Source organism: Trichosurus vulpecula, chromosome 5, assembly GCF_011100635.1.
Source record: "Trichosurus vulpecula isolate mTriVul1 chromosome 5, mTriVul1.pri, whole genome shotgun sequence".
Taxonomy (NCBI): Eukaryota; Metazoa; Chordata; class Mammalia; order Diprotodontia; family Phalangeridae; genus Trichosurus; species Trichosurus vulpecula.
In genome coordinates this window covers 94,052,958-94,076,861 of record NC_050577.1, presented here as the reverse complement: position 1 = coordinate 94,076,861, position 23,904 = coordinate 94,052,958, and the positions used below count along the sequence as shown (strand labels likewise).

Sequence of the window (23,904 nt, the reverse complement as noted above, 5' to 3'; positions counted from 1 at the left end):
GACCAGACCACTCTTTGATACTGGGCCCATCTCACTGTTGACTGTGCAGCCCCGCACCCATCTGTCCTTTTAGGAGTTGAGGAGAGAAGAAAAGAAAGTGGGAAACAACAGAAAAATGAAAGAGTGATATTAAAGTCACAATTGGAGCTTGGCTATACGTTGCTTGACATCAGCTTTCCTAGGGTCAGAATTAGGCCTCAGGAATTCCCCGCCCCCCCCCCTTTTTTTAGACAATTGGGGTTGTGACTTGCCCAGGGTCACACACCTAGTGTGTAAGGCTGGATTTGAACTCAGGTCCTCCTGACTCCAGGGCCAGTGCTCCATCCACTGTTCCACCTAGCTGCCTCTGCTGTACATTGTGAACCACCCCCTTCCCACCCACCTCTGCCCCCACCTCTACACACATTTCCTTCCAAGAACACTCATGGAGATCTAGCCAGGAATTCTCTTGTCCTTTTACCACTGTTCTAATAATTTCAGCTCTTGGAGCTCAGCTTTCTTATCAGAAGAACCTGAAGAGAAGAAAGGTGCTGAATCCAGTTTGTTTTTCCTCCTTTGAGCCCAAGATATGCCAAAGACAGAGAGAATTGTCCAGTTTCTGTCCACAGTAGATTTCCTACCTAACCCTCATCTCCGTGACAGTTTCTGTCCCTCCTGGTCTCCACCTCCCCACATAGAGGGAGGCCTGGGGTTGGTCTTTCCTGTGCTATTTTCATAGTTCTGAGATTATGTGACCCTTTCCCTTCCCCTCCTTCATGGAACTGCCCTCTCCACCTAAATCTGTTCCAAGGAGATACCCTGTTCTTTTTCCTCCTAACTTTTGGAGGCCTGACATGCCAGTGGGTTGGGGTGCTGGGAACACTCAGGCCCCTGCCATTCCATCCCATTCCTGGTTCTATCTGTTCTTTCTCTGTAGTGCCCAGCTTTCATCCTTCAACATGACATTGTGTCTTCATCTACTGTTTTAGGGTGGGGGAACAGAGATAGGGAAAGGCTCACTGGGGAGCAAGAGGCTTTGGAGGAAGCCTCAGGGTCATTACTGTAGCAACCCAACCCGAGATTTGGGTAAAGGGAGCTGAGAGTCATTGTGGGCATCCTCTGCTTGCCCTCCTCTGTCTGCGTTTAGACATCTACTTTGTGGTGTTGGGCTCTTCCCCACAATTCCTTGCAGCCAGTCACCATGCTGCCCTCATGCCTACCCATTCTCTGCTCAGGGGGATGTCAGAAGCATTGGTTCCGTGTACCGCCTAGATTTCAGCAGGGAAGGGAGAGAAGGATGAGGTGATGAGTGAGTTTGCAGAGTTCATGGTCCCTCCCAGAACTATATATGGGTTCCATCCATAGGTAGTAAGTAACCAGGATTCTTAGCCATGCCTACGTGCTTCTGAGTCCTGCTCACTCTTTCCCCAAAGATGCTTTTCAAAACCCGGACCACAAGTATCCCTGCTAGGCTGATTCCTTGCCCATGAGTGTGGGAGAGGTAGAGAAGAGAGCCCCAGGTGCTTCCTGGTGGATGGGCCACGGAGCGCCATGTTTCCCCCATCAGCATAACTCTTCCCTGAGGATGGGTCTGTCCAGATATAAGTCCAGAGACATCACCCTCTGCTTGGTCTGAGTGAGGAAGTTCAACAGACCTCAGTCCCTTCCCACCTCTCTGTACCATGTGGGACACTGGTTGCCATTTCCTTGTTTTTTGATCCTGCCTTTACTCTCAGGGGATCCTGCTGAAGCGAAGTGGCAAGTCCCTGAACAAGGAGTGGAAGAAGAAGTACGTGACTCTCTGTGACAACGGGCTGCTCACCTACCACCCCAGCTTGCACGTGAGTCTGGAAGAGGAAGCAGCCTGAGCCCGGGGGAATTGGGGGAAGAGAGAAGGAGGAGAAGGGCAGGAGCAGAATATGGGAGAGGAGGCTTGGCTCCACAAGGGCTAGAAAGAGGCCCCGGTCACTCCCGTGAAGCTGCCACTTAAGGCAGAATCTAATCCACGGTGACCTTTTTGAATCGCTGTGTGACCCTAGGCGAGTCACTTCTTCACCTCTGAGCCCCAGTATCCTTGGCTATAAAGTAGAAGTGACCATCCTTGCAATACCTACAACAGGATTGTTGTAAGAAAAATACTTTGTAAACCTGAAAGTGCCATATAGACGTGAATTGTAGTTATGATATTCTGGCGAGCATTGAATCTAGCCAGTCCGCACAGGTAGCTCAAAGACAAACGTGCAGATGTCATGGAATAATTAAGTTTTAATCACCCAAAGGTACTGGGGGATCACTCAGCTTCCTGGGCCTGGAATGACCCTGAGCATGAGGTGGTGGGCCAAGTTGGCCACTTGCAGTGAAGTAGGACCACCATGGGTGGGCTTGGTATTCCAGTGATGCTTGGAGAGGAGGGAGGGGCAGAGTGGAGCAGAGTTTGTGGGGGAGGCATGGCGCTGCATTCACAGTGGCCCCCGTGGCAGCAGTTCCCCCCGCCCCCCGCCCTCCCCTCTCTCACCGCGTGGCTCCAGCACACAGCTGTCTCTGGAATCCATCTCTGTCACCGCCCCACTGTGGGGCTAATGAGTTCTCCTGAGCAGCCCCTCGAGCACAGCACGTGGGCTGGCCCCGCCCCCGGCCCATAGGGCCTTGGCCTCTTCAGAGGGTCCCTAGTCCTTCCTTGACATCTGCCTGAGTTGTCAGGCAAGTGGGGCCCAAAGTTTTCTGGATCCTGATCCCCCAGCTGCCACCTAGCTCAGAGGAACCCTGTGCCTGGGACACCTCCCAAGGAAATTTTCCCAGAAGGTCCCCAGCCAGTACCAAACAGTACATCTCTAACAATGGTCTTCTGGTCTTGGGCTCAATTTACCCTTCATCTGACATGGCTCCAGGAAAGTCTTTTCCTCAGGCCGACCCTTCAGTACCCTGGATGCTAACTCTGGACTTACTCTTGAGAATTGGTGGGAAATCCCAGCTGGTACTTCTAGGGGATCAGGTCAGGGAGGCTAGCAAGTAGAATTGGTATCTGGGGCAGAATCAAAGAGCCAAACCTAGGGGGCGACTTAGCGCCCATCACCTCCTCTGGTCACATGGAGAGAGCCCTTCCCTCTGCCTTAAAAGAATGATCGAATCCGCAGGGATATAGTGAAAGGCAGGGATGGGGGCTGAGCCTTGGAGACCTGGGCTCTGCCACTGACTCCCAGCATCTCATTTTTCCTCTCGATACAGTGGGCAGACAGAATACCACCTTTCCTGTGTACTTTCCGGGGTTATTTCGAACATCTCGTGAGCTGATAGAGGGGGATACACTTGGGAAAGTTTCCAAACATTCCACAGGTGCTATGGAAGCTGGCCGTCACAAGCAGTGATGAGGGATTCTTACCTAGGAATATATTGGGAGTGTCGACTGAATCTGAAAGAGGATTTCTGAGCCCAAAGGGACCTGGAAACTATGGAGCTCAAGCTCTTCGTTTTTGACAGTTGAGGAAAGATGAAGTGACCTGTCTGATGTCACACAGCTAATTAACACACATTGTTCTCCCCGAGCTCCAATATCCACTGGTTTAATATCATCATAGAACTTTAAGTAATTTACTTGGCCTCCTAAGTAGTCTTCTGCCAGTGCTTCTCACTGGTTCCCAAGCCTGTTCAGTGACCATACGTATCACTTCCTCCCACTTTGCAAGGTGTCTTAATAACCCCACAGGCTTGCCCCTTGTTTTTACCTGTTAGCTTCCACTGTGTACTACCCCAGACGACCCTGGACCCCTGCACCAGCTTGTCTCTCTCCCCTTCTCCAGTCCTTCCCAAAAGAGAGCCAGGGCAGAAGGACAGCTGGTGTATAGTCCCTGGTGGGGCATATTTAGAAGCTTAGGTGTGTCCTTCATCTTCTCTCTGCTTCCCCACACACCCACACCATATCCCTTCCTGCTGTCTGTCTCTGGCCTCAGAATCAGCCTTTGTGGCACAGGGGACCCACCATGGTCTCAGAGCCACTGGCTGAGGCAGTAGCAGCAACTTTTCTCCCCTTTAAACACCTCCTGTGCTGTTGAATTCCTGGCTCATGACCCAAAGATTTGCTAAAGTCATCTCTCCACGAACCTCAGTAGGGATCTTTGTGCCTGAGCTGCCTAAGGGGATCCCCAGCAAGCAGTGAGCAGCATGTGTCATTTGTGGGAACCATTTAACCAGTCAGGGATGGGGGGCTCTTAAGGCCTAGCCCCAAGCTGGGCAATATGGGGTCTAGACACTGAACCTTCTAGTGAAAGAAGATTCAAAGACAGGAAGCTGTCAGAGGGAGCATGGGGTGAGAGACCACCAGACTAGGCAGTCAGAAGGCCTTGGGCAGATCAGCTAGCCTCACTCCCTGGGCCTCAGTTTGTCTCATCCTATAAAAGAATGGGTTTTAGTTCATCTCCAGTGGCCCTATTAGCTCTAGAATTTGGATTGAGCATAAAATTTTATCTATATTTTATTTATGTATGTATGTGTGTATATGTATACACACATATGTATATGTGCATGTGTGTATGTATATAATCTATATGTATGTGTGTGTATGTATATGTATGTATGTATGTATGTATATAGTACAGGTCTAAATTGGAGTGATTGGAGTAGGCTCCTCTTAACAAGATCACGTGCTTAGCACCCAACAGTTCACAGCTCCTGGGGCATCCTAGCTTTGTTCTCTCCTTTTTCACGTTCCCTTGAACCTTCCAGGGACACCTATGCCCGAATCTCCCCTTGCCAATCTTGCCATCACCTTTGCTGCCTTTATGTCTGCCTAACCTGGCAGACTTTTGGGGTGCTGGGGCAAAGAGGCACCCAGACCCCATTTGTGATCAATACGACTGGCTTAGCTTCCTTCTGTTCTCCCGACTGCTAGCTTTCAGGTCAGCGGGTCCCCAGTAAGTAACTCCAGGGACTCAGCAATAAGTTTTTGGCCTGGTCAAGACCTTTCTGCCTTCTTTGACAGAGGCACCGTCTGGGGCCTGAAAGAGGAAGGTAACGCCGGTGAGTCATTCCTGGGATGAGTGGGGCTCTGCTGGACCTGGAAGGGGAAGGGAGGTGGGCAGGCCTCAGGCTTCAAGCCCAGCTCCTGCCCAGCCCCAGAGAGCCAGCCAGAGCCTCCCCCATTTTGCAGCCAGTGGAGCCATTCACACAATCACCTTCTGTTAATTCTATCTGCAACATCAATTAAATTGTTTGTAGAAACTAATTGAATGTGGCTTAATCACACATCTTAATAGCTTTCCACGCTCTGAACTCGTTGTTAATTCCAGTAATAAAACGAGATGAGAACGCTGGCTGGGTAATTAGCGAGGAGGCTGGGGAAGAAATTGCTGTTTGATGGTGGGTAATAAAGGCAGCCGTGGTGACCGCTCTCCGGAGCAGCCGCCGTCGCCGCTGCTGCCATGCTCCCCGTTCTGCTGACGGAGGAAAACTCGGTGGTGGTTGCTGCTGCTGCTCTGCCCCTGAGCTGCCCGGCCCCACCACGCCAGCTTCCAGCCTACCTCCTGGCATCAAGGAGCTTCCAGCCTCCGTCCTGCAGCCCCTTGGTGCCAGGCCATGGGACTTGGTGCCAGGAGCCAGGATCTGGGAGTACAGGAGGAGGCCCTCAGTTGGTTCTGCTGGAGACATTAGATTTGGACTATGGACCCACACTACTTGGGATAGTCTCTTTCCCTGAGAGTCTGTTTCTGACTTCTGGGTCCCACCCAGTCCCCTCAGATTAAAGATCGCTCCTTGATTTGTGAGTAGGAAGAAGGTAAAAAGGGGTTGTCAGTGGGTTGCTCCACATGCCTGGCTTCAGCCAGCTCTGGGCTAGAATGGGGCCTGGCAGGCTGGTGCAGCTGCTGTGACCTCCTTGTGAACTAGAGCAGACCCAAGCCCCCACCCCAGAGAAGGAGCTGCAGCTGTGACTTCGGCCCAGCCAGCTGCCACCAGTTGTCAGGAGGCAGCCACTGTAAGAGGTGGTTGTGTGGGGGATGGGGACAGGCTGAAGCCCAGATGTGGGGTTCCGCTAAGGGCTTGGGGGAATGAACTGAGCCATTGGAGACAGGGCATGGTAAGTCTAGGCCAGACAGACAATGCAGACAGGTGCTAAGGACGGGGGTGGGCTGAGGGTAGCTGGGGGAAGAATTTAGGATCCCAGCATGGCTGATAAAGCCACACTTGGGGAGCCTTTAAGTACAGCCCCCTCTTTTACTGTAGAGTCCCCAAAGCAAGTCACTTCACTGGGGTACAAGTTCGGGGTCCATCTCTAGCCAGGATTTGAGACCAGTGACTTTGGGTCCCCAAGTGAGGGAACTGTGTCAGGGACCGGGGTATGGAACAAGGCTGGGAGGGAGGTTTTATAAAGCTAAGTTTATATTGAAAGGTATCAGCCTTAACTTCTGGCCCGGGGTGGGGAATGTTGCCATTCAGAGATGTAGGTGCCCCTGGGAGTCAATTTGGATCAAGTTACCAACTGCCATCTTGCACTGGGTACTCTTGTCTCCTTTGACATCTGTTGATTCCTGTTCACCTGTTCTGGCCACCCCCTTCTCCCTCTTCTGTGAATCTTAGGGCCAGGGAAGGCCCCACTGCAGATCTTACTCACCCTTTGGGGTGCCACTCAGCTTGGTCTCACTATCCCCTGAAGGGTCTTGCCCTCTTCTGCTGCTGCTGGCACTTTTCTCATGTTATATGTACACACCTTGAATTTCCTCCAACCTCCACCCAAAGTTCATTTCCCAGCTCCTGTCCATCCTTCAAGGCTAAGCTCAAAGTCCACCTCTTCCATGAAGTCCTTCCAGCCCACAATGGTTTTCTTCTCCTAGTTCAGTTTTTTACTTATTTGGGCTGGGTGGCCTCTTTGCCATCCCTCCAGAGCAGCAGGCAGTCCCTTACTCCGGGACATGTCTATACCCCACTGCATAAACTGTGTATAAAAATGTCTAGGAAAGGTCTCTCTGGTCAGAGTAGCCATCTTATCCCTTCACCCTCTGAGGGCAGCCATTCCTACTGGTCCCCCAAGGAACCAGGGCCAGATAGGTGGGGGCCATGGGACTTGACACTGCCATGAAAGCCACTCAGCTCCACAGCTCAGTCCCAGGGCCACCCATGCAGAAGGGAATGGGAAATCTGTTGTATGCATTGTTGGTGTCCCGGGCAGGGGTCTCTGCAGCAGCTAACCTGGATCCCATAGGCAAAGGGTTTTACCAACATGAAGAAATTATATCTGTTTTCCTTTAAGAAAAGTCTCTGTTGACTTTTAGGTATAAAGAGGAAAGCAAGAGTAGGATATACTGTAGGATATAAGTAAATAGAGAAAGGAAAGGGGGGATACAGAGAGCGAAGCTTGTGACTGTCCTCTATGCCCTCAACTTTCGCCTTCACCAGCCAAGGTCCAGGTGTTGAGGTGTGGTACAGGCTCACAGTGACCTGGGGCCACTTAGCCTTGGCATACATGTGCCTCACGCCTGGGCAGCTTTCTCATAAACGTAAGCCTCCAGGAAGTGGGGGCTCTCTCTTTGGTTCTAGGGCAAGCTGGGCATTGTAGGCATGCTCACTTATGCGACTTGGAATCCCTAACTCTCCTCAGGGGTTGGCTCAAGGATCTTTACATGAGACCTTTACTGATCACTCCCCAACCCTCAGCACTTCTTTATTTTGTTTATAGTTTGTATCTGACTACATAGTGTTCTCCTTCCCCTTCCAGAGCAGAATGGAAGCCCCTCGAGGTCAGAGACTGCTTAATTCTCTGCCTTGCTATTCCCGCTGCGTGGTGCACTCTAGGCACTAATAAATGCGTGCATTGGGAATGAATTTCCTGGACTTCAGCTCAAAAGAACAAAAGTCCCTGGGCCCTTCATGTCACTGATCAGCCATGGCTAAAGCATGAGACATCCCTTTAAAAAGGGCGAGTAGAATACCTAACACGCAGACCAGAAAACTCAGGGTGGTCTAGTCTTCAGAGAGAATCCTCCCTGGCCTGCCCTAATCCGGTTTAGTACTGTCAGGGCCTATGGGACGGACACAGAGAGGAATCCAAGGACTCTCAGCTGGCATCGAGTGTCTTGTAGTTTAGTTAACCTTCACTGGCCACAGCCATTGAGGATTTTGCACCTGAAAAGCAGTTCAGCCAGCTTTCCTTACTTTACCACACCTTTCCCCCTCCCTCTCCAATTCCAGTCCTGGTTCTGGTTCTTATCCTCTTGTTTTTCTTGAGGGTTTCTTGGCCCCCAACCCTCAGTCCTTCTTCGTGCTGGGAATACTACTCGTTGTGGCCTCAGACTCAGTCTAGCCCATGACGAGGCTCTTTAAGTCTCACTCCTTCGAGCATACCTTCTCGCCCCAACCTCAAGTCTAAGCCCAGACTTCCCAGCACAGGCCCAATGTTGCTGCCTCAGCTCTGACCCTAACCTTCCACTTGGGATCCAGGCCCATTGGCCGGGCCTTTGGACTCCCTGATTCAATGCCAGGCTGGCTTTCAGCCTTCCACTCAGATGCAGTCTGGTCCAGAGCTTGGAGATCAGCCCTCCATTCAGGAAACTGAAGCCCACCGAGGTCAAGTGACATGTATTTAAGGCACCTGTATTTAATTAGCAGAGCCAGGAATCAAACCCAGGTCCTCTGACTCCAGGTCCAGTGATGTTTCCCTTGTATTGTACCTCAGGAAAGGGTGAGCAAGAAACCCAGGATGCTTCCCACCTTCCCTGCAGGGGCCTGTAACAAAAAGTTGAGAGGTAGCTTGGTGTGGGGAGGAAGGGCTTGTGGGCTGAGTTTAGTTGCCGGGGCTGCTTGAATAGGCCTCGTCTGAGGGATATTCATCCATCTCACATGGTTTCCCCTTCCCTCCCTTGTCAGGATTACATGCAGAATATCCATGGCAAAGAAATTGACCTGCTGAGGACAACAGTCAAAGTACCAGGGAAGCGGCTACCTCGGGCCACACCTGTCACGGCCTCAACTGGTGCCAGCCCCCGTGCCAATGGACTGGTCCTGGAGAGAAGCAACACACAGCTTGGGGGGAGTACAGGTGAGGGGAGGTGCGGTGACGGGAAGGAACGCAACTGCCACCTTGGGCCATGGGGGCAGGGTGGTAGAAGTGAGGCAGCAGGGAACTCTGAGCCTTTGTGCCCAGAAGGGCTAGTTCAGAGGTCCTTATGGTCACTGAATGTAGAGACCAAATGTCAGCTCTGACTTGAGCTGACTTGAGACAGCCAGGCCTATCTGGGTAAGGACCAGATGGGGTGAGTAGCTTCTGGCTCAGAGCTAGAAGGTGGGGGGTGGGAAATGAGGAAGCTTCTGGGTCCAGGGAGAGAAAGAAATGAGCTGGGAAAGATGGTTTCAGGAGCTCGACCCAGGTGGCACCGTGCCTAGCATACATACTCAGTCATGACCAGGGAGCCAAGAATGCATTCCTTTGGGTGCTGTCTAGATAAAGACTACTCAGCCAGCGGCAGCAGGTGGAAACTTGAGGCAGCCAGGAGCTCTTAGGGTAGGGTGTCCAGCAGCAGAAGGACTCTTGGTTGAGGCCATGGAATCATCAGGGGCCTGCCCACAGGTTGAGGGGGCTGAGAAGGAAGCCAGGCTGTGGGGCACAGGCCATATTCTCTTAGAGGAAAGGTTATGAGCAGGGAGGGAGGCAGAGGGAATCCCCCTTTTCTTTCTGTCCTTCCCACACAGCTAAGGTATGAACTTCCATCACTGAACCCTAGTTCTCTCCTCCATCCTTGGAGCTACCTCCAATACTCTTGCCTTCTTTACTAGGAATGTTCTTTTCCACCCTTCCTTCCTTCCACCCACAAGGCCAATACATTCCCCCAAAACTCATTCTCCTCTGTCTATCCTCAGTTGGTTGCCTAGACTAATAGACTCCTTTAGTCTCAGGTGGTATCATTCTGGCATTGCCACCCAATCTCTGCAGAGTTGAGGAGAGCCTCTCAGATCTGCTGTGACCTCCCAGAAAATCCAAATCTCCGCCCTTCCAAATGGGGATGGGAGACAGAAAAGAGTAGCACGGGACTGAGGTTGCTGCCTCCAAGAGGTGGTCCCTGTTAGGACTGAGGGGCATGTCCACACTTTAATGTTACCCTTTCCCATGTTCCTTTCATTCTCTGTTAGGCAGAGGCAAACATTAGTAATCCACAGGAGCCCTTCTTTCTGAGCTCAGAAGTAGCTGATCTTTGGGAGCACAAAAGACAAAGAATGAGGTACAGGGGATACAGATGAAAATAGACTCAAAGTTTGTCGGCCTGCAAATACTGAATGCCTCCGGCATCATGCTAAATGCCAGGGGAAAGGCACAAAGAATTATATGTGACTAGAAATATCCTGACCCTAGAATGAGATGATTCAAAGTAGTAAGTTGCCCATCATCTGAAGTGTTCAAGAAGAGGCTAAATGACTGCCAAGGTCTCTTCCAACCCTTGGCTTTTGTGGTTCTATACAGGGTATTCCTCTCCCTGACAAAGTTACACTTCTGTGGTAAGCATGTCAAAGGGGGAGTGGAAGCAGGAGGTGGTCACTTAGGCAGCATACCAATTTCCAGCAAAGTCTAAGGTTTTTCCTAGGAACCCCAGTTTCTTCATCTGCAGAATAAGTGTGATGGTTAATGCAACCTACTTGACCAGGTTTTTATGAAGCAAATACTTTATGAACCTTAAAGTCACTGTAAAAAGGTGAGATTGTGTTAGTAGGAAGCTTTGAATGAGTTAGGGATTGGAGGGGAGCGCCCTCCTCTGCGGGGGTGGGGCAGGGCAAGAGTGCCTGACGAGTACACACACGCGCAGGCACGCACATGTGTGCGCAAAAGTTTTTGGGTTGAGTTACCACTTACATGGAGGAGAGGGAACCATGTTATAACATGACTCATCACAGGCTTAGGCTTGGCCAGGCAACTCCTTGACAGCAGGAGGGGAGGTCTAGCAGAGAGTAGGGACACACACACGCACACACACACACACACACACACACACACACACACACACGTGTGCGCACACACAGTCTCCTCAAATACCCAGTTATCTGCCTTCCGTCCACCCTCTGATGGTACATGCACATGGACTGGCAGGCTTCCCCCCAAACCAAAGTGTACCTTGGCACATAGTGCCGCAGACTCGGGGCACACACACGCACACACACACACACATGTCTCTCACTCGCTGGGCGATGTTAACATCTCATTATCTTTGTTACTGTAATTACATTATCCGCTGCTTTATGCAGAATTATCCTCCGAGGACTAATTGATGGCTCCATGTTTAATTCATTAATCATTAGCATCAAATTCGACAATTACAGTGCACACTGATTGTGGGATTGCAGGCGTAATGAGGGGAGAATTAACAAAGAGAAAGGAAAGCACTTTCCCTCCCTCAGGGCTTCTAGCTGGGGGGCCTCGGGGTGGGGGGGTGAGGGGCTTGGGGAGGGACTGGACGAGAGTTGGGTGGGGCAAAGAAAAAGAAGAGGGGTGGGTTCAGGAAACTAGGATACCAGAGAGGTCCGGATCAAGGCACACATCTCCCTGCCCTCGATTGGCCTGGAAAAGGGAGTCTGTGGAGAGGGATTGAGTGGAGTCACTCTAGCCCTTTTGGCCCCTGACAGGAGAATGGATGTGACTGGGATGGAGATGAGTCTGAGGAGGAGAGATTGGCAGCATGGGAGGCGGGAGGGAGGCGGTATACCTTAGACTTCCTCAATTCAACAAGTAACTTTTGTGCGTACCCAGCCCTGAGCCTGGAGGCGCTTCAGCTCTACCCGAGAAGTATAAGACAGTTGCTGTCCACGAGGAGCATACAGTCTCCAGAGCATGGTGGATCTCTCATAACTCTGGATGTTCCAATCTGGCCCTTAGCCTGTAAACAGACCCCAACCCGATGCCTACAGATCCTGTTTTCTTGACATGACTCCGGCCTTCTTTCCTACCTGCCCTGCTTTGGGCCCTTTTTCCTAGCTCCCAGTTGGCCCAGAACACCTAGCTACTTCCCAGCCAGAATGACTGGCCCAATAAAATCCCACTCCGCTGCTCAGCTTCTGGCCATCCATAACAGGGCATCTTCTTCAGTCCGTCATTTCGCAGCTTCCCAACATTCTAACCCAACCCCAAGCGCCATGGCTTTCTTCCTTCCACATCCCCCAACTGACCTGCAGGCTCCTGGGTCAGCCCAGCATTGAGACCCTGTCTGAGTAGGGTTTGGAGAAATGCCCAAGGAGGACTAGTGGAAGCTCCCCCAAACCCTACCCCACAATAACCCAGGGCTTCTTAGGACTGTGGTACCCTTACGGCCGTTTCCCCTTCGCTCCGCCATCCTTCCCTGATGGGAAACGAAAGATTAATTTTCTCCAGCCCAACAGGATAATTACTAATACTAATTAGACATAATTACTTGAATTTGATACACTTATTCCTCGTTAGAATGGCAGTGAAGCTGACGCAGAGCAAGTGACACATGTAGAATGAGATTTGGGGTGCAGAGGCCACGGTTTAGATGAGGAGGGTGCTGTCTGGAATGCTGGCTTTTTCCTGGTCTTAAATCCCCAACTGTTAGGGGGTCCCTACCTGGGACCGGAAGCCCCTTGACAATCAGCCACCCCTAACCTAACCATAGCACTTCTGTCCCTCTGGGGAGTTCATCATGTTCATCCTTTCTTAATGACCCCCTTGACCTTTCTTTGAGCCCCCGAACTCCCTGAGATGTGAGGCTAGGGTGGGACAGACACCTGAGGGGCAGGTGAGAAGTGTAGGGGCAGGCACCAGTCTAGTCCTTTGGGGAGACAACAGGATAGAACTGTCCACTCTGATGATCAGAGTGCCCACTGGCTGAGAAAGGCAAGGTGGGGCATTGGACAGATTGGCAACAAGGAAGGAGTCAGAAAGCTTAGGATGCTGTGCACTGGCCTACCCTGGATATGTAATCCTGGACAAAGCACATACTCTCTTTCTGGAACCCCAGCTTCCTTCTCTCTTAAAGGAAAAGGTTGGATTAAATAGCCTCTGAAGTCCCTTTCAGCTATAAATCCATGATCCTATATGAATGGGAGTTCTCGCCATCCTCGGACCTGCCAACCTGCCCTAAGAGGGTATAGTTGGGAAGGAGACCTGGCCTTAGAAAACCTTTGACATTTCACAGCTGTGTGACCTTGAGCAGACTGCTTAGCCTCTCTGAGCCTTGAATGAGGTCCCCAGCCCTAGCTATCTGCCTCTCAGGGTTGTTCCAAGTGTTGTTCAGCATGCCCCCAGACAACCATAAGCCATTATTTTTGAGGAAGGGGCTTTGCTTGTGCTCACCCAGACCAAGCCCCCTAAGGGCCCCAGCTGAGCCTCCACTCCACCCCTTTCAGGTGCTCCCCACTCAGCCAGCAGCACATCCCTTCACTCGGACCGGTCCCTGAGCAGCTCAGCCTTGGCGGGCCCCCGGCCCGATGGGCTCCATCAGCGCTCATGCTCTGTGTCTAGTGCTGACCAGTGGAGCGAAGCAACTGCCCTGCCCCCGGGCATTCAGCATCCTGGTGAGTGGCTCTCCTGGGGGAAAAGTAGGGGGTGATTGGGGTGCTCTGAGCTGGGCTACAGGGCCCTAAGAGTGGCTCGCCAAGGACTGCCCAGACGTGGGACCTCCCCACCCATCCGCATAGCCCCAGCCTTCTCCCTCCTGTGCCAGCCTCCTCTTCCCCAAGCCCCCCACCCCCCACCCCTTCCATAAGAGCCGAGCCCCTCGTGGGCCCGGGGCAGAGCTGGTGGCTCCTCGATCCCCATCAGCCCCCCGTGCAGTCAGCTCATCAGCCTCCCTGCGGGGGGCAGGCGGGCGCTGGCTGAAGGAGGGATGATCGAGCTGAGGGCGGGCTTTTGAGAGCTGTACTGGGTAAAGTGAGAGGGTTGGGGGGGTGGGGAGGTTGCCTTCCCCCAGGGAATGGTGAGGGGGTCTCAGGGCAAGGGCAGACAGGAATTCAGGAGCTGGAAGGGAGGGAGAGGCTAGGCTTCTCCAGAAGCCTGAGGCCCTTCCCCACGCTCCACCCCGTTACCTTGTTTGGTTCAAGGCTCCACCCTCCTATCCTTCCTCCCTTATCCCTCCTCTCCCCCCACCCTTTCTTCCCTATCTCCTTTTTCTGTATTCTCATCATTACATCTTTGCACCACCTTAGCTTTAGCATTTTATTCTTTCTTTATTTCCTTTTTACCTGCTGTCCTTCCCTCTTTCCTCCTGTTCAGCCTTCCCAGCTTAGGGTGTGCCATCCCAAGGTGAGTTCCTACCTTCGCTTGTAGGTACCCCACTAGTAGGCATCAGATCCAGACTGATGGCATGCAAAAGTCTGGGGCAAGGGACTGGTGACCCTGGACCCTCTCCCCTAGTCTAGTGTCAGAGGAAGGACAAATCTAAGACCCCTCTCTGGAAAGCACAGACTCCCACCCCAATTGAGACACGTACCCCCAGCCTATAATCTCTAGAATGCCAAGTAACTGGAGCTGGAGCACCTCCAGAATCGTCCTCCAGTCCCTTGACCTCCGAGCCTCAGGCCTAAACCAGGAGGCGGAGGAAAGGACAGAGGGGCCTTCCCTTGGGCTCCTGGCTCTGATGGTCTATTGCCATCAGCGAGGCCCTGCTGGTGAGGCAGGGAGGAAGGAGGGGAGGGAGGGAGGGAAAGAAAGAGCGTGTCTGCCTCTAATGAAGTTTGACATTTAGTGGTGAGCGCCGGGCGGGGTGTGGGAGACGGGAGCTTGATTAGCGCGCTCTAATTGACAGTAATTAGGCAGCTCCCTGATTGTTTCTAATTCTGCTATTAATTGTGAGGAGCGGGGAGTGTGATTGAGGATAAATTTGGTGCGGAGCTGCCGGGGATGCGGCTCCCTGTGAGTTCCCTGGGCCGCCCTCCACCCCTTCAAGCTGCGGGAACTAAGAGTTCCCTCCTGCCCCCCCCCCCCATCCGTATGTACCCATTACCTCCACCCCAATTTGTTCAGTGCCTTCCCCCTCCCCAGACAATCACCCAGGAAGTATTTCCCTCCTGCTTCCTATCTCCTGGGGCTGGAGCCCAGGACACAATCACAGTCAGGTCCTGGGGCACATCCCGTACCCTGAGGATGGAACAGGGATTGGATCAATTTCTCGGGGCAAGCCAGTGGAAGCTCTGGGCCCCCTGCTGGGCCTTGTGCCATCATCTTTCCTACACCGTCCCAGGCCTTCTCTTCTTTGCTCTTTCTACCTTGTTTTTTCCCCTTTTCCCAGCCAGTGGCCCCTCTGACGTGCTCAGCTCCAGCCCCAAGCTGGAGCCCCCTCCATCTCCCCACGCCAATCGTAAGAAGCACCGTCGGAAAAAGAGTACAGGAACCCCTCGACCAGATGGCCCCACTAGCACAGCTGAAGGTAAAGGGAACCAGGGGGCAGGCTCAGGACAGAGATCGTTCTAACCATCGGTGGCTTCGGGGATTGAGGACTTCTGAGGGGACTCTTAGTAATCCAGGCCCAGTGTTTCCATCAGTACAAATTCTTCCTTGTGTCTAACTTAAGTATGCTGGATTGCAGTTTAAACTCATTTCTTCTGTTGTGAATGGGAGTTAGTTAGAGAATAGTTCTGTGTAATCACTAGCTTCCAAAAATCCTTCCGTGTCTCCTGTGTCTCTTGTGGCTCTGGTTAAGCCCAGCACAGTGCTAGGCACACAGTAGGCACTTTACAGGTGCTTGTCTCCTATTGATCAGCTATTATGGGGACTTCTTTAGTTTCTCCTCAGACTTGGCTTCAACTAAATGATTCCTCCTACTGTTTTCCCACCCTTGTTTTAGTTCTTATGGCTCTCTTGAGTTTCCCAGAGAGAGTCCTCTACATTCCTCTTCATTGACGATTGTCCAGACTGGCCTCCTTGCTCCTGAATGGGCCTGCCTGATGCTGCTGTCCATTGTCCAAACTGATCAGCAGTGTCAGGGTCATGGGTACCGCAGGACTGGGGCTGCTCCTGTGGTTCAGAGGCACCCTCCCCACCATCAACCTTCATTGGAAAAATGGGGCAGATTGGGGGATGTGGAAGGTCCCTATGAATCAGGGATCTGATTCTACAGAGTGTGATGCTCCCTCAGCCCCAGCTGAGGAGTTTGTTTGGACTTTATTAGTGCTGAGAATATATGATTGGAGTCAGGCTAGGGAAGAATGGGGGAATTCCTGGGAGAGAAACAAGTGCCCCTTTTAACTTTTCCCCGAAAGACATCTGTAGTAGAGTTGGTTCCCTTAGAGTGGATGTCAGGTTGCCTGGGAAGTATCTGGGGTGCCTGGTGTTGAACCTGACACATGAAAAGAGATTTCAGCATAGGATTCCAAAGAGGCCAATCTGAAGAAAGAGGAGTAGCAGAGGTGAAGCTCTGAGGAGTGTTGGGAGGAAGAAGGGGAAGGGTGGAGGCCTCAGGATCCAACAGGTGACTGAAGGTGAAGTAGAACTGGTGCTTCCTTTGCATTTGGCCTTGTGTTAATCTCCCCGGGATCCTGCTATCTTACCAGCCCACCCACAACACACACACACACACACACACACACACACACACACACAATCACAAAATCACACAATCACACTGCTTATTAGGATTGTATGCCCACGGGGCATTGACCAGTGGGGATGAGATTAATGTGGCTGTCGTCTGGGGGCACCTTAGGGAGGGGTACTTGAAACATCGTCCCCAGATTGCTGGGGACCATGCGCTTACAGCTACAGATGTTCTAGGGTCCCTATCCGAGTACACATCCCAGTCTGTGGATAGAACCCCTCTTCCTCTCTCAGCTCCCCTGCCCCTCCTGTGTATCTGTGATGGGATGGTGGGGGAGGGGGGGATTGGTTCCCCGGAGCCCCTCGCTGACGCCGTCAGGAATATTGGGTTTAATGAGCTGCAAAATGAGGCGGCTGCAGCTGACATGTACGGATGGCACCCGCATTCTCCTCAACTCCCCCACCCCCCGCCCCCTCTTAACACTTACCTCCTAGCACCCCCTTCCATCCCTCCCCAGACAAACAGCTTTGGAGCCTTTCATGGACCTTGTACCCCTCTATGAGGCACAGAGAGCCCTCCCTTAGTCTCTTGGCAGAGCCCCAAACACCTTTCTCTTCCTCTCCCTGCCACCAGTCTTTTGGCCTACCCTGCCCTTACCTTCCACAGGTAGTACAGGTTTAAGGACTTCTCCTGCAGAAATCTCTAGCGATCTTTTGCTCACCCCCCACTATATTGGTTTTGGAAAGACCTTTCCTGGGTCAGCAGCAGGGGGAGGGAGAGGATAGCTCTGGGGGAAGCATACATACTGAGGACAGTGGGGAAGGAAGGTTGGTGGCAGAGTGGGACGCTGAGTGCCTGGGCTCACCGTGATGATTGAGTACTCAGAGTGAAATCGAAGCTCTGCCTTCCATTTCCTGAGTCATTCTCTTCCCACCCTCCCCACTCCCATCCTCCACCCTATCCCCCCCCAAACAACCATTTTCACAGACGCAGAAGAGTCATATGAGTTCATGGTCGTGTCACTTACGGGGCAGACATGGCACTTTGAGGCCTCTACGGCAGAAGAGCGGGAGCTTTGGGTACAGAGTGTCCAGGCTCAGATCCTCGCCAGCCTGCAAGGTTGTCGAAGCGCCAAGGACAAGGTGAGGGGATTGGAGGCCTGGAAAAGTCTGGGCCACCCCCCTAAGTCCCCCTAGGAATGGAGTGGATATCAGCTGTAGACATGGATGTGGGGAACTGACTTGGAAGGGGGCGTAGAGAGCAGGGGGTAGCCCTGGGGCCCACAGCCCTGTCTCTCCTCCCCTGTTGCAGACTCGCCTGGGTAATCAGAACTCAGCACTGGCGGTGCAAGCCGTCCGAACCGCCCGTGGCAACAGCTTCTGTATTGACTGCGACTCTCCCAGTGAGTACAAAAGGCCCAAAGTGGGACAGGAGTAACAAAGCTAAGAAAAGAAGGGGGGAGGGGGCAGTGATGGTGGTGCTAGAAGGGGCAGGGAAGAGCTGGAGAAATGGGCCTTCACCTGGCCCAGTCTTTTCCTGGGTTCCCCAAGCCACCTAGGGCTCTCTCGTCCTCCTGACTGACTGTCTTTCCTCACCAGACCCAGACTGGGCCAGCCTGAATCTGGGTGCCCTGATGTGCATAGAGTGCTCAGGAATCCACCGGCACCTGGGGGCCCACCTGTCTCGAGTGCGGTCTCTTGATCTGGACGACTGGCCCCCGGAGCTACTGGCAGTGATGACTGCCATGGGCAATGCTTTGGCCAACAGTGTCTGGGAAGGGGCCCTCGATGGCTATGCCAAGCCAGGGCCTGAGGCTTGCAGGTGAGGGGAGAGTGGGGGTTCATCGGCTGGGGGGCATAGGGAAGAAAGGCAGTCATCTTGGGGCCCTCCTGGTGGAGGGGGGATAGGATTAGCGGCTGTCGGGCCGCTCAAGTGTGCTAGAAGGGTTAAAGATAGGATAGCCGTTGCTTCTGTTTGGCTATGGGCCCCCGGGGGCTGCCCCTCCCCCTCCCAGGCCTGTCACTCAGGCCTCTCACAACAACGGGCCCTTTCTGAGCTGTTATCAGCGGGTCAGGGGGCCGGTGGGAGCGCATGCGCAGGGTGCCTATCTCTCAGTTGCTTGAGGTGCCCCAGACTCTGGGCAGAGATGGGGAGAATGGGTGGGAGATAGGGCAGTGCATATCCCCTGTATCACAAGTCCCCCCCCTTTTGTTCCCAGCACTGACAAGCAAGGTGGGGGGAGGAGCAGACAGCCAGATAAGCTGTCTCTTGGGCCACTACTTCGAACCTTCCTGCTGCCCCCCACCATCCTAATTCCCACTGCCCCATGGGCCTTCTTGAAGCCCCCTCCGCTGCAGTGCCTGTGGTCCTCTGTCCTGTGTCTGAGAGGCAACATCATGGGACTGGCTCCTTCCATTCCCGTCCCTGCCCTGCCTCTTGGGGCTCTCCTCCTCATCTCCCCACCAGCCTTCTTGCCTCGTTCCCTTCCGTGGCCTTCCTACTTAGGCACCATTCTCCCGGCCAAACTCCCACCCCCAGTCGAGGTGAGCTCCTACCTCATGACCGCCCTGCCACGGATTTCAAGCCAGGGCTCATGCCTCAGTGGGCCTGTATTTTCAGGGAGGAGAAGGAGCACTGGATCAGGGCCAAGTATGAACAGAAGCTGTTTCTGGCCCCCCTGCCAAGCTCGGATGTGCCCCTGGGGCAGCAGCTGCTCCGGGCTGTGGTGGAGGATGACCTGCGGCTGCTGGTGATGCTCTTGGCCCATGGCTCCAAGGAGGAGGTGAATGAGACCTATGGGGATGGGGATGGTCGCACCGCCTTGCATCTTTCCAGTGCCATGGCAAACGTTGTCTTCACACAGCTGCTTATCTGGGTGAGTGGCATGTTCTCCCCCCGCCCAACACAGATCTGCCTCCCTGACCCTCTGACCTGCCCTGACCTCACCCTCTGATTGACAGCTGCCCTCCCACAGCCACTTCTTTGGTACCTGCTCTCTTCTCTCCCAACAGCCCCTCTGGCCCTCCCCTTTCCCCTCCCCCTCCCTCCATTCCCCAGGGTTGAGCTTAAGTCTGCATTCTCTTCACAGTACGGGGTGGATGTGAGGAGCAGGGACGCCCGGGGCCTGACTCCACTGGCCTACGCCCGCCGAGCTGGCAGCCAGGAGTGTGTGGACATCCTGCTGCAGCATGGCTGCCCTGGGGAGGGCGGTGGCCTGACCCCGACCCCTACCAATGGTTCTAGCGCCTCCACTGAGCTGCACCGGAGCCCCAGCCTCCTGTGAGGCCTGGGGAGGATTGGGGGGTCCAGGGAGACCCCAGGACCTGGGGCTCACCTCCCTCCCCCTGCAGGAAAGGGGGAGAGAGATGTAGACAAAGGAAGACACAGAGAGGAAGAAATAGGGGGTGGAGAGAATGAGACAAGAACAGAGAATAAAGGAAGGGAGAGATTGGGCCGAAACCCATCCCAGGGCCCCGTACCATAGGGAAGAGTGGACTGTTCAGCCCAGTGCCCTAGAGGTGCCATTGACAAGGGACAGGCCCTTTGGAGGCACCTGAAGGGAGGGGAGAGCAGGACCTCTCCCCTTCCCTCGCCTCCTGCCCTTCAACTTCACCCCAAGGCTTCATCCAAGAATTGTTCCCAAAACCACGACTGGATTAGCCTGGAGATGAGGTGTGGAAAGTGGATAGGGCCTGGTGCAGAGCCCTGGATGAAGAACTCGATGAGATGGGCAAGGGGATCCGTGAGCCCCATGTAAAATCTGTACATTGGAATATTTATGTTTGTGTACATATGTGTGTGTGACGAGACCAATAAATCAGACTGTGTGTGTTTGTCCCCATTGTGTCTGTCCCCCTTGGCTCCCTCTCTCCTGTGATGTATTCATCTCTGCCTCCCTGTGTATCCACCTCCCTATCTTTGGTCCCTCTGTGTGCCAGTTTTCTTGTCCCTTCTGTACCCCTAATCTCCTCTTCCCCTGGCTTGGATACTCCTGGTGTCCCTACCCTCAACCTTCCTCCTTGGTTTCAATTCCTGAGCCTTTTCAAAGCTGTGTGATGATCATGAACACATCCATTCTATTTGGGTCAGGAGCTCCAGTGAGTGTGTTCACAGAGAAGAGGATATGGGACTTCTACTTAACTACCTCTTCTGTTGTCTCCACCTCCTTGCTGAAGGGTCTGTCCTACTTGTTTTCTTCCCTTGTTTGGATGGAGCATCCCCATGACACCACTTCAATCCAGACATTACCCATGAAAGCCAACTCATAGGGAAGAGTGTTTTGAATCATTGCATCAGAATCCAAGTTCATAGGATCATAGAATTTAGGTCTGAGAAGGACCTTACCTTTAATGCAACTCCCTCGTGTTGTGTATGAGAAAAGTAAGGCCCAGAAAGGTGACTTTCCCAACATCTCAAGAGAGCAAGAGGCCAAATAGAGTTTTGAAACCCGATTTATGACTCCAGATACTATATTCCAGGAGGAAGGAGTCTCAGATTTAGGTGGAGTATGGAGCTTACAGACTAAGGAAAGACAGCCAAATACAAATGATCCCAACCATAAGAGGGATCAGAGTTTGAATGTCACAGTGATTCCAAGTGTGTGGGACTTGGTGTGGACACTCAGGCATGGAAGTTTAAGGTTTGTGAGCCTGGTGCCTCAATCTCCTGGGGAAGTGGGGATGGACTTGACAGCTACTTGGCTTAGCTCCCAGCCTTAACCAGCATCCTTCTAAGCTGAGTATTCCCTGACTATGGGCAGAGCTCCTGCCCTCGCTTTGTGCCTATAGGCAGGCCTAGTCATTGGAGCTGCCGTTCTCCCTCAGTCCTGCCCTCACATACACCCCAGCCCTGACCTGAACCAAGCTGAGCTCTTGGCTCTCGTGGCTGTCTTCAGAGAAGGGAACCTTGGAGGTGGCCCCCTGTGTCTCCTGGCTTTGAAAGAAGCTGAGATGCTGGGCCACCCTTTCCACCCTGCCCCATACATCTGCTGTGGCTCCAGTTTGTCAACCTACTTCAGCATGCTTTGCACTGTGGTCGAAGAGGCAAAGCTGGGGATTGTTTGGCCTTCACTTCTTCCCTTGAAAGGGTGGAGGTGGGGAGGACTCTGGTTTGCTGGTGCCTGCAAGTCTGTAAATAACCAAATGAGACTAATCAGAAAGGAGGCGTTTTATTATTTTACGCTTGATGCGACCTCCTTGTGGAGGACCGAGACCTCGACCTGAGGGGGATGGGATGTGGGATGAGGTGGGAAGCCCACACACAAACACCTGGGGCCCAAAGCACAGGATACATCCAAAATCCCCAGACCCCTCCTGGAGCGATCATCACTATGCAGTGCTTTGAGGTTGGCTACTGGCAGCTTCACATTTACTCTGAGGTATGTGGAAGCCACAGCTGATGAGATACCGCTAAGATTCACAAAGCACTTAACATTTAGCTCATTTGATACAGTAACCAAAAGTCCTGCGTTTGAAGGGTCTTGTTTATGACTTTTCCCCAGGCAACCCCTTTAGCTTTCTTGAGCCTGGCATGTCCCAAATCCCCTTTAAGAGGGCCAAGGAACACAGGATCATAAATTTAGAGCAGAGACCCTGGAGACCAGTCATTGCTGGAGCCTCCCAAACCTTCACAAACACCTACGATGGCTACAATTATTTGTGATCTGCCTCTGCCTAACCCATCTTCTGAAGACTAACCCTGTAGTTGTCTAAGCATTGGGAGAAAAGGTTGTGTAAGGGAGTGTGACCTTCGCCCCAAACCCCTGTTTAACAGGATTCAGAGATGAGTCGAGAGCCAGAGACCCAACCCAGCCATTCAGCATCAACTGAGTAATAGAATCGATGCTTGCCCCTAAGCTGATGTAGGTCTCCTGTCCCCAGAAGTTGTCAGTCCCATGCTTAGGAGAGATGGCCGCCAAAACCACATGGGACAAATGGTCTGCCAAAGAAGGGCTGCTTTGACCCTCTATTCCACTGACTAGCCTTGCTATTCAAGAAAACAAAACACTCAGCAACACAATCCCTAAGGAAAGGTGTCTGGCTATCTTGATGTCTTCTAAGTTCAATCTTCACAAATGTGGTTTACAAGGACTAAGGTATGAGCCCAATCGATAGGTTGAACTAGATGTCAACAGGAAGAGCATTGGCTCTTATCTTTTAAGACCACCCCAGTTCATCTTCTATATATCTTTTCCTTTTGACCTCATATCATTCTCCAAGTCCATTCCTTCCCCATTCATTCTAATCCAGTTGAAGTGTGAATTGTGGCCCCCACCAAACCCTTTCCCAAGGAGGCTTATTCACCATGAAGGCAGGTCAAACGAAGATTTTTTCAGTCACCCTTTTGCCCTGGGATGAGCCTATTCCCTTGTCGATAGCCTGACATCCTCTAAGTCTTTTATAGAGGGAATAATTAAATTCTGATGTATACAAAGCTCTTTATAGCAGCTTTCATATGGGGGTATCCACCTTCATGTTGCTCAACCTGTACCAATAATCTAACCTTTCAGTCTCATTGATTTTGCCTTTGTCTACGCTACCTTCTTATCCTGAAACTCGCTCACCATCTTAACACCGCTCACTAAATTCTCACTTTTCAGCATCCCTTCTTAAATTGCATTCCCCAATCCAGATTATCAGTGTTCCCCCCAAATGCTTTACAGATTCCCCTTTGTTGCTGTCTCAATCACTATCCAAACACTCCAGTCACCCTTCCCAAAACATGAGTAGGCCAGCCATGCTATACAAATCCTCCCCTCTGGAATGAGGGGCATGCATATAATGGAGGGAGGTGTTCAGTTGAATTTCCCAAGAGAATGAAGGAATGGGGCCCCAAGAATGGTCCTTGCATCCTGAGGTCCCCAACGTTGGGGTTCTCCAGTAGCAGAAATGGACAGAACTATTTGTCTCCTTTACGTAGAAAATAATTTATTGGAGAAACCACAAATGTGCAGTGGACAAGACCCAGTCGCACAGGGCTGGATAACCCCTCCACTTGAAGCAGATGACCAACGTGGGGCAGTCTAGGCACACGCACACATGCCAGCCACTCAAGGGTCCAAAAACTCCATCTAGGCCAGGGGGAGAGCTGAACCCTTTACCCTCAAGCCCATTAACTCCTCCAGAATAGGAATCCAAACTCAAGTGGACCAGTGTGGGTGGACAGAGGGCCATGGGTAGCAAATGAGGGTGGGATGAGGTGCACCTGGAAAAGGATGAGAGGGTAGGTTTGGTTGAGCTTCCTGGACACCAGAAGGTTCTGTAAAGGGTGTGGTTGTGGAGTTTATAGATTTAGTCTTGGGGCTGCCCTTAATGGAAGTGCTGAAGGCTGAGGTTCCCCCATCCCTCTTAGGGATGCAGACATAAAGACATATACACACATACTGCTCCTTATATACACTTTACACAAAATAAATAAGGAACTGGGAGAATCCGCTTGGCAGGGTGGTCCAGGAGAGCACCGGTCACCCCAG

General features: G+C 52.4%; 1 protein-coding gene across 4 annotated transcripts in view; it reads left to right on the top strand.

The window, feature by feature from the left end:
• AGAP3 (ArfGAP with GTPase domain, ankyrin repeat and PH domain 3) overlaps positions 1-21,584 on the top strand; it is an 85,536-nt gene extending 63,952 nt beyond the window's left edge. For 2 of the 4 annotated variants that reach the window (XM_036760935.1, XM_036760934.1), the window contains exons 10-18: positions 1,716-1,820; positions 8,830-9,001; positions 13,309-13,476; positions 15,189-15,326; positions 17,421-17,575; positions 17,745-17,835; positions 18,032-18,254; positions 19,053-19,308; positions 19,522-21,584. In XM_036760935.1, coding sequence (XP_036616830.1) covers positions 1,716-1,820; positions 8,830-9,001; positions 13,309-13,476; positions 15,189-15,326; positions 17,421-17,575; positions 17,745-17,835; positions 18,032-18,254; positions 19,053-19,308; positions 19,522-19,716 — 1,503 coding nt within the window. In that variant the 3' untranslated portion in view covers positions 19,717-21,584. The remainder of the gene's footprint in view (positions 1-1,715; positions 1,821-8,829; positions 9,002-13,308; positions 13,477-15,188; positions 15,327-17,420; positions 17,576-17,744; positions 17,836-18,031; positions 18,255-19,052; positions 19,309-19,521) is intronic. The other 2 variants (XM_036760937.1, XM_036760936.1) reach the window with 2 other exon arrangements.
• The last annotated feature ends 2,320 nt before the right edge of the window (positions 21,585-23,904 follow it).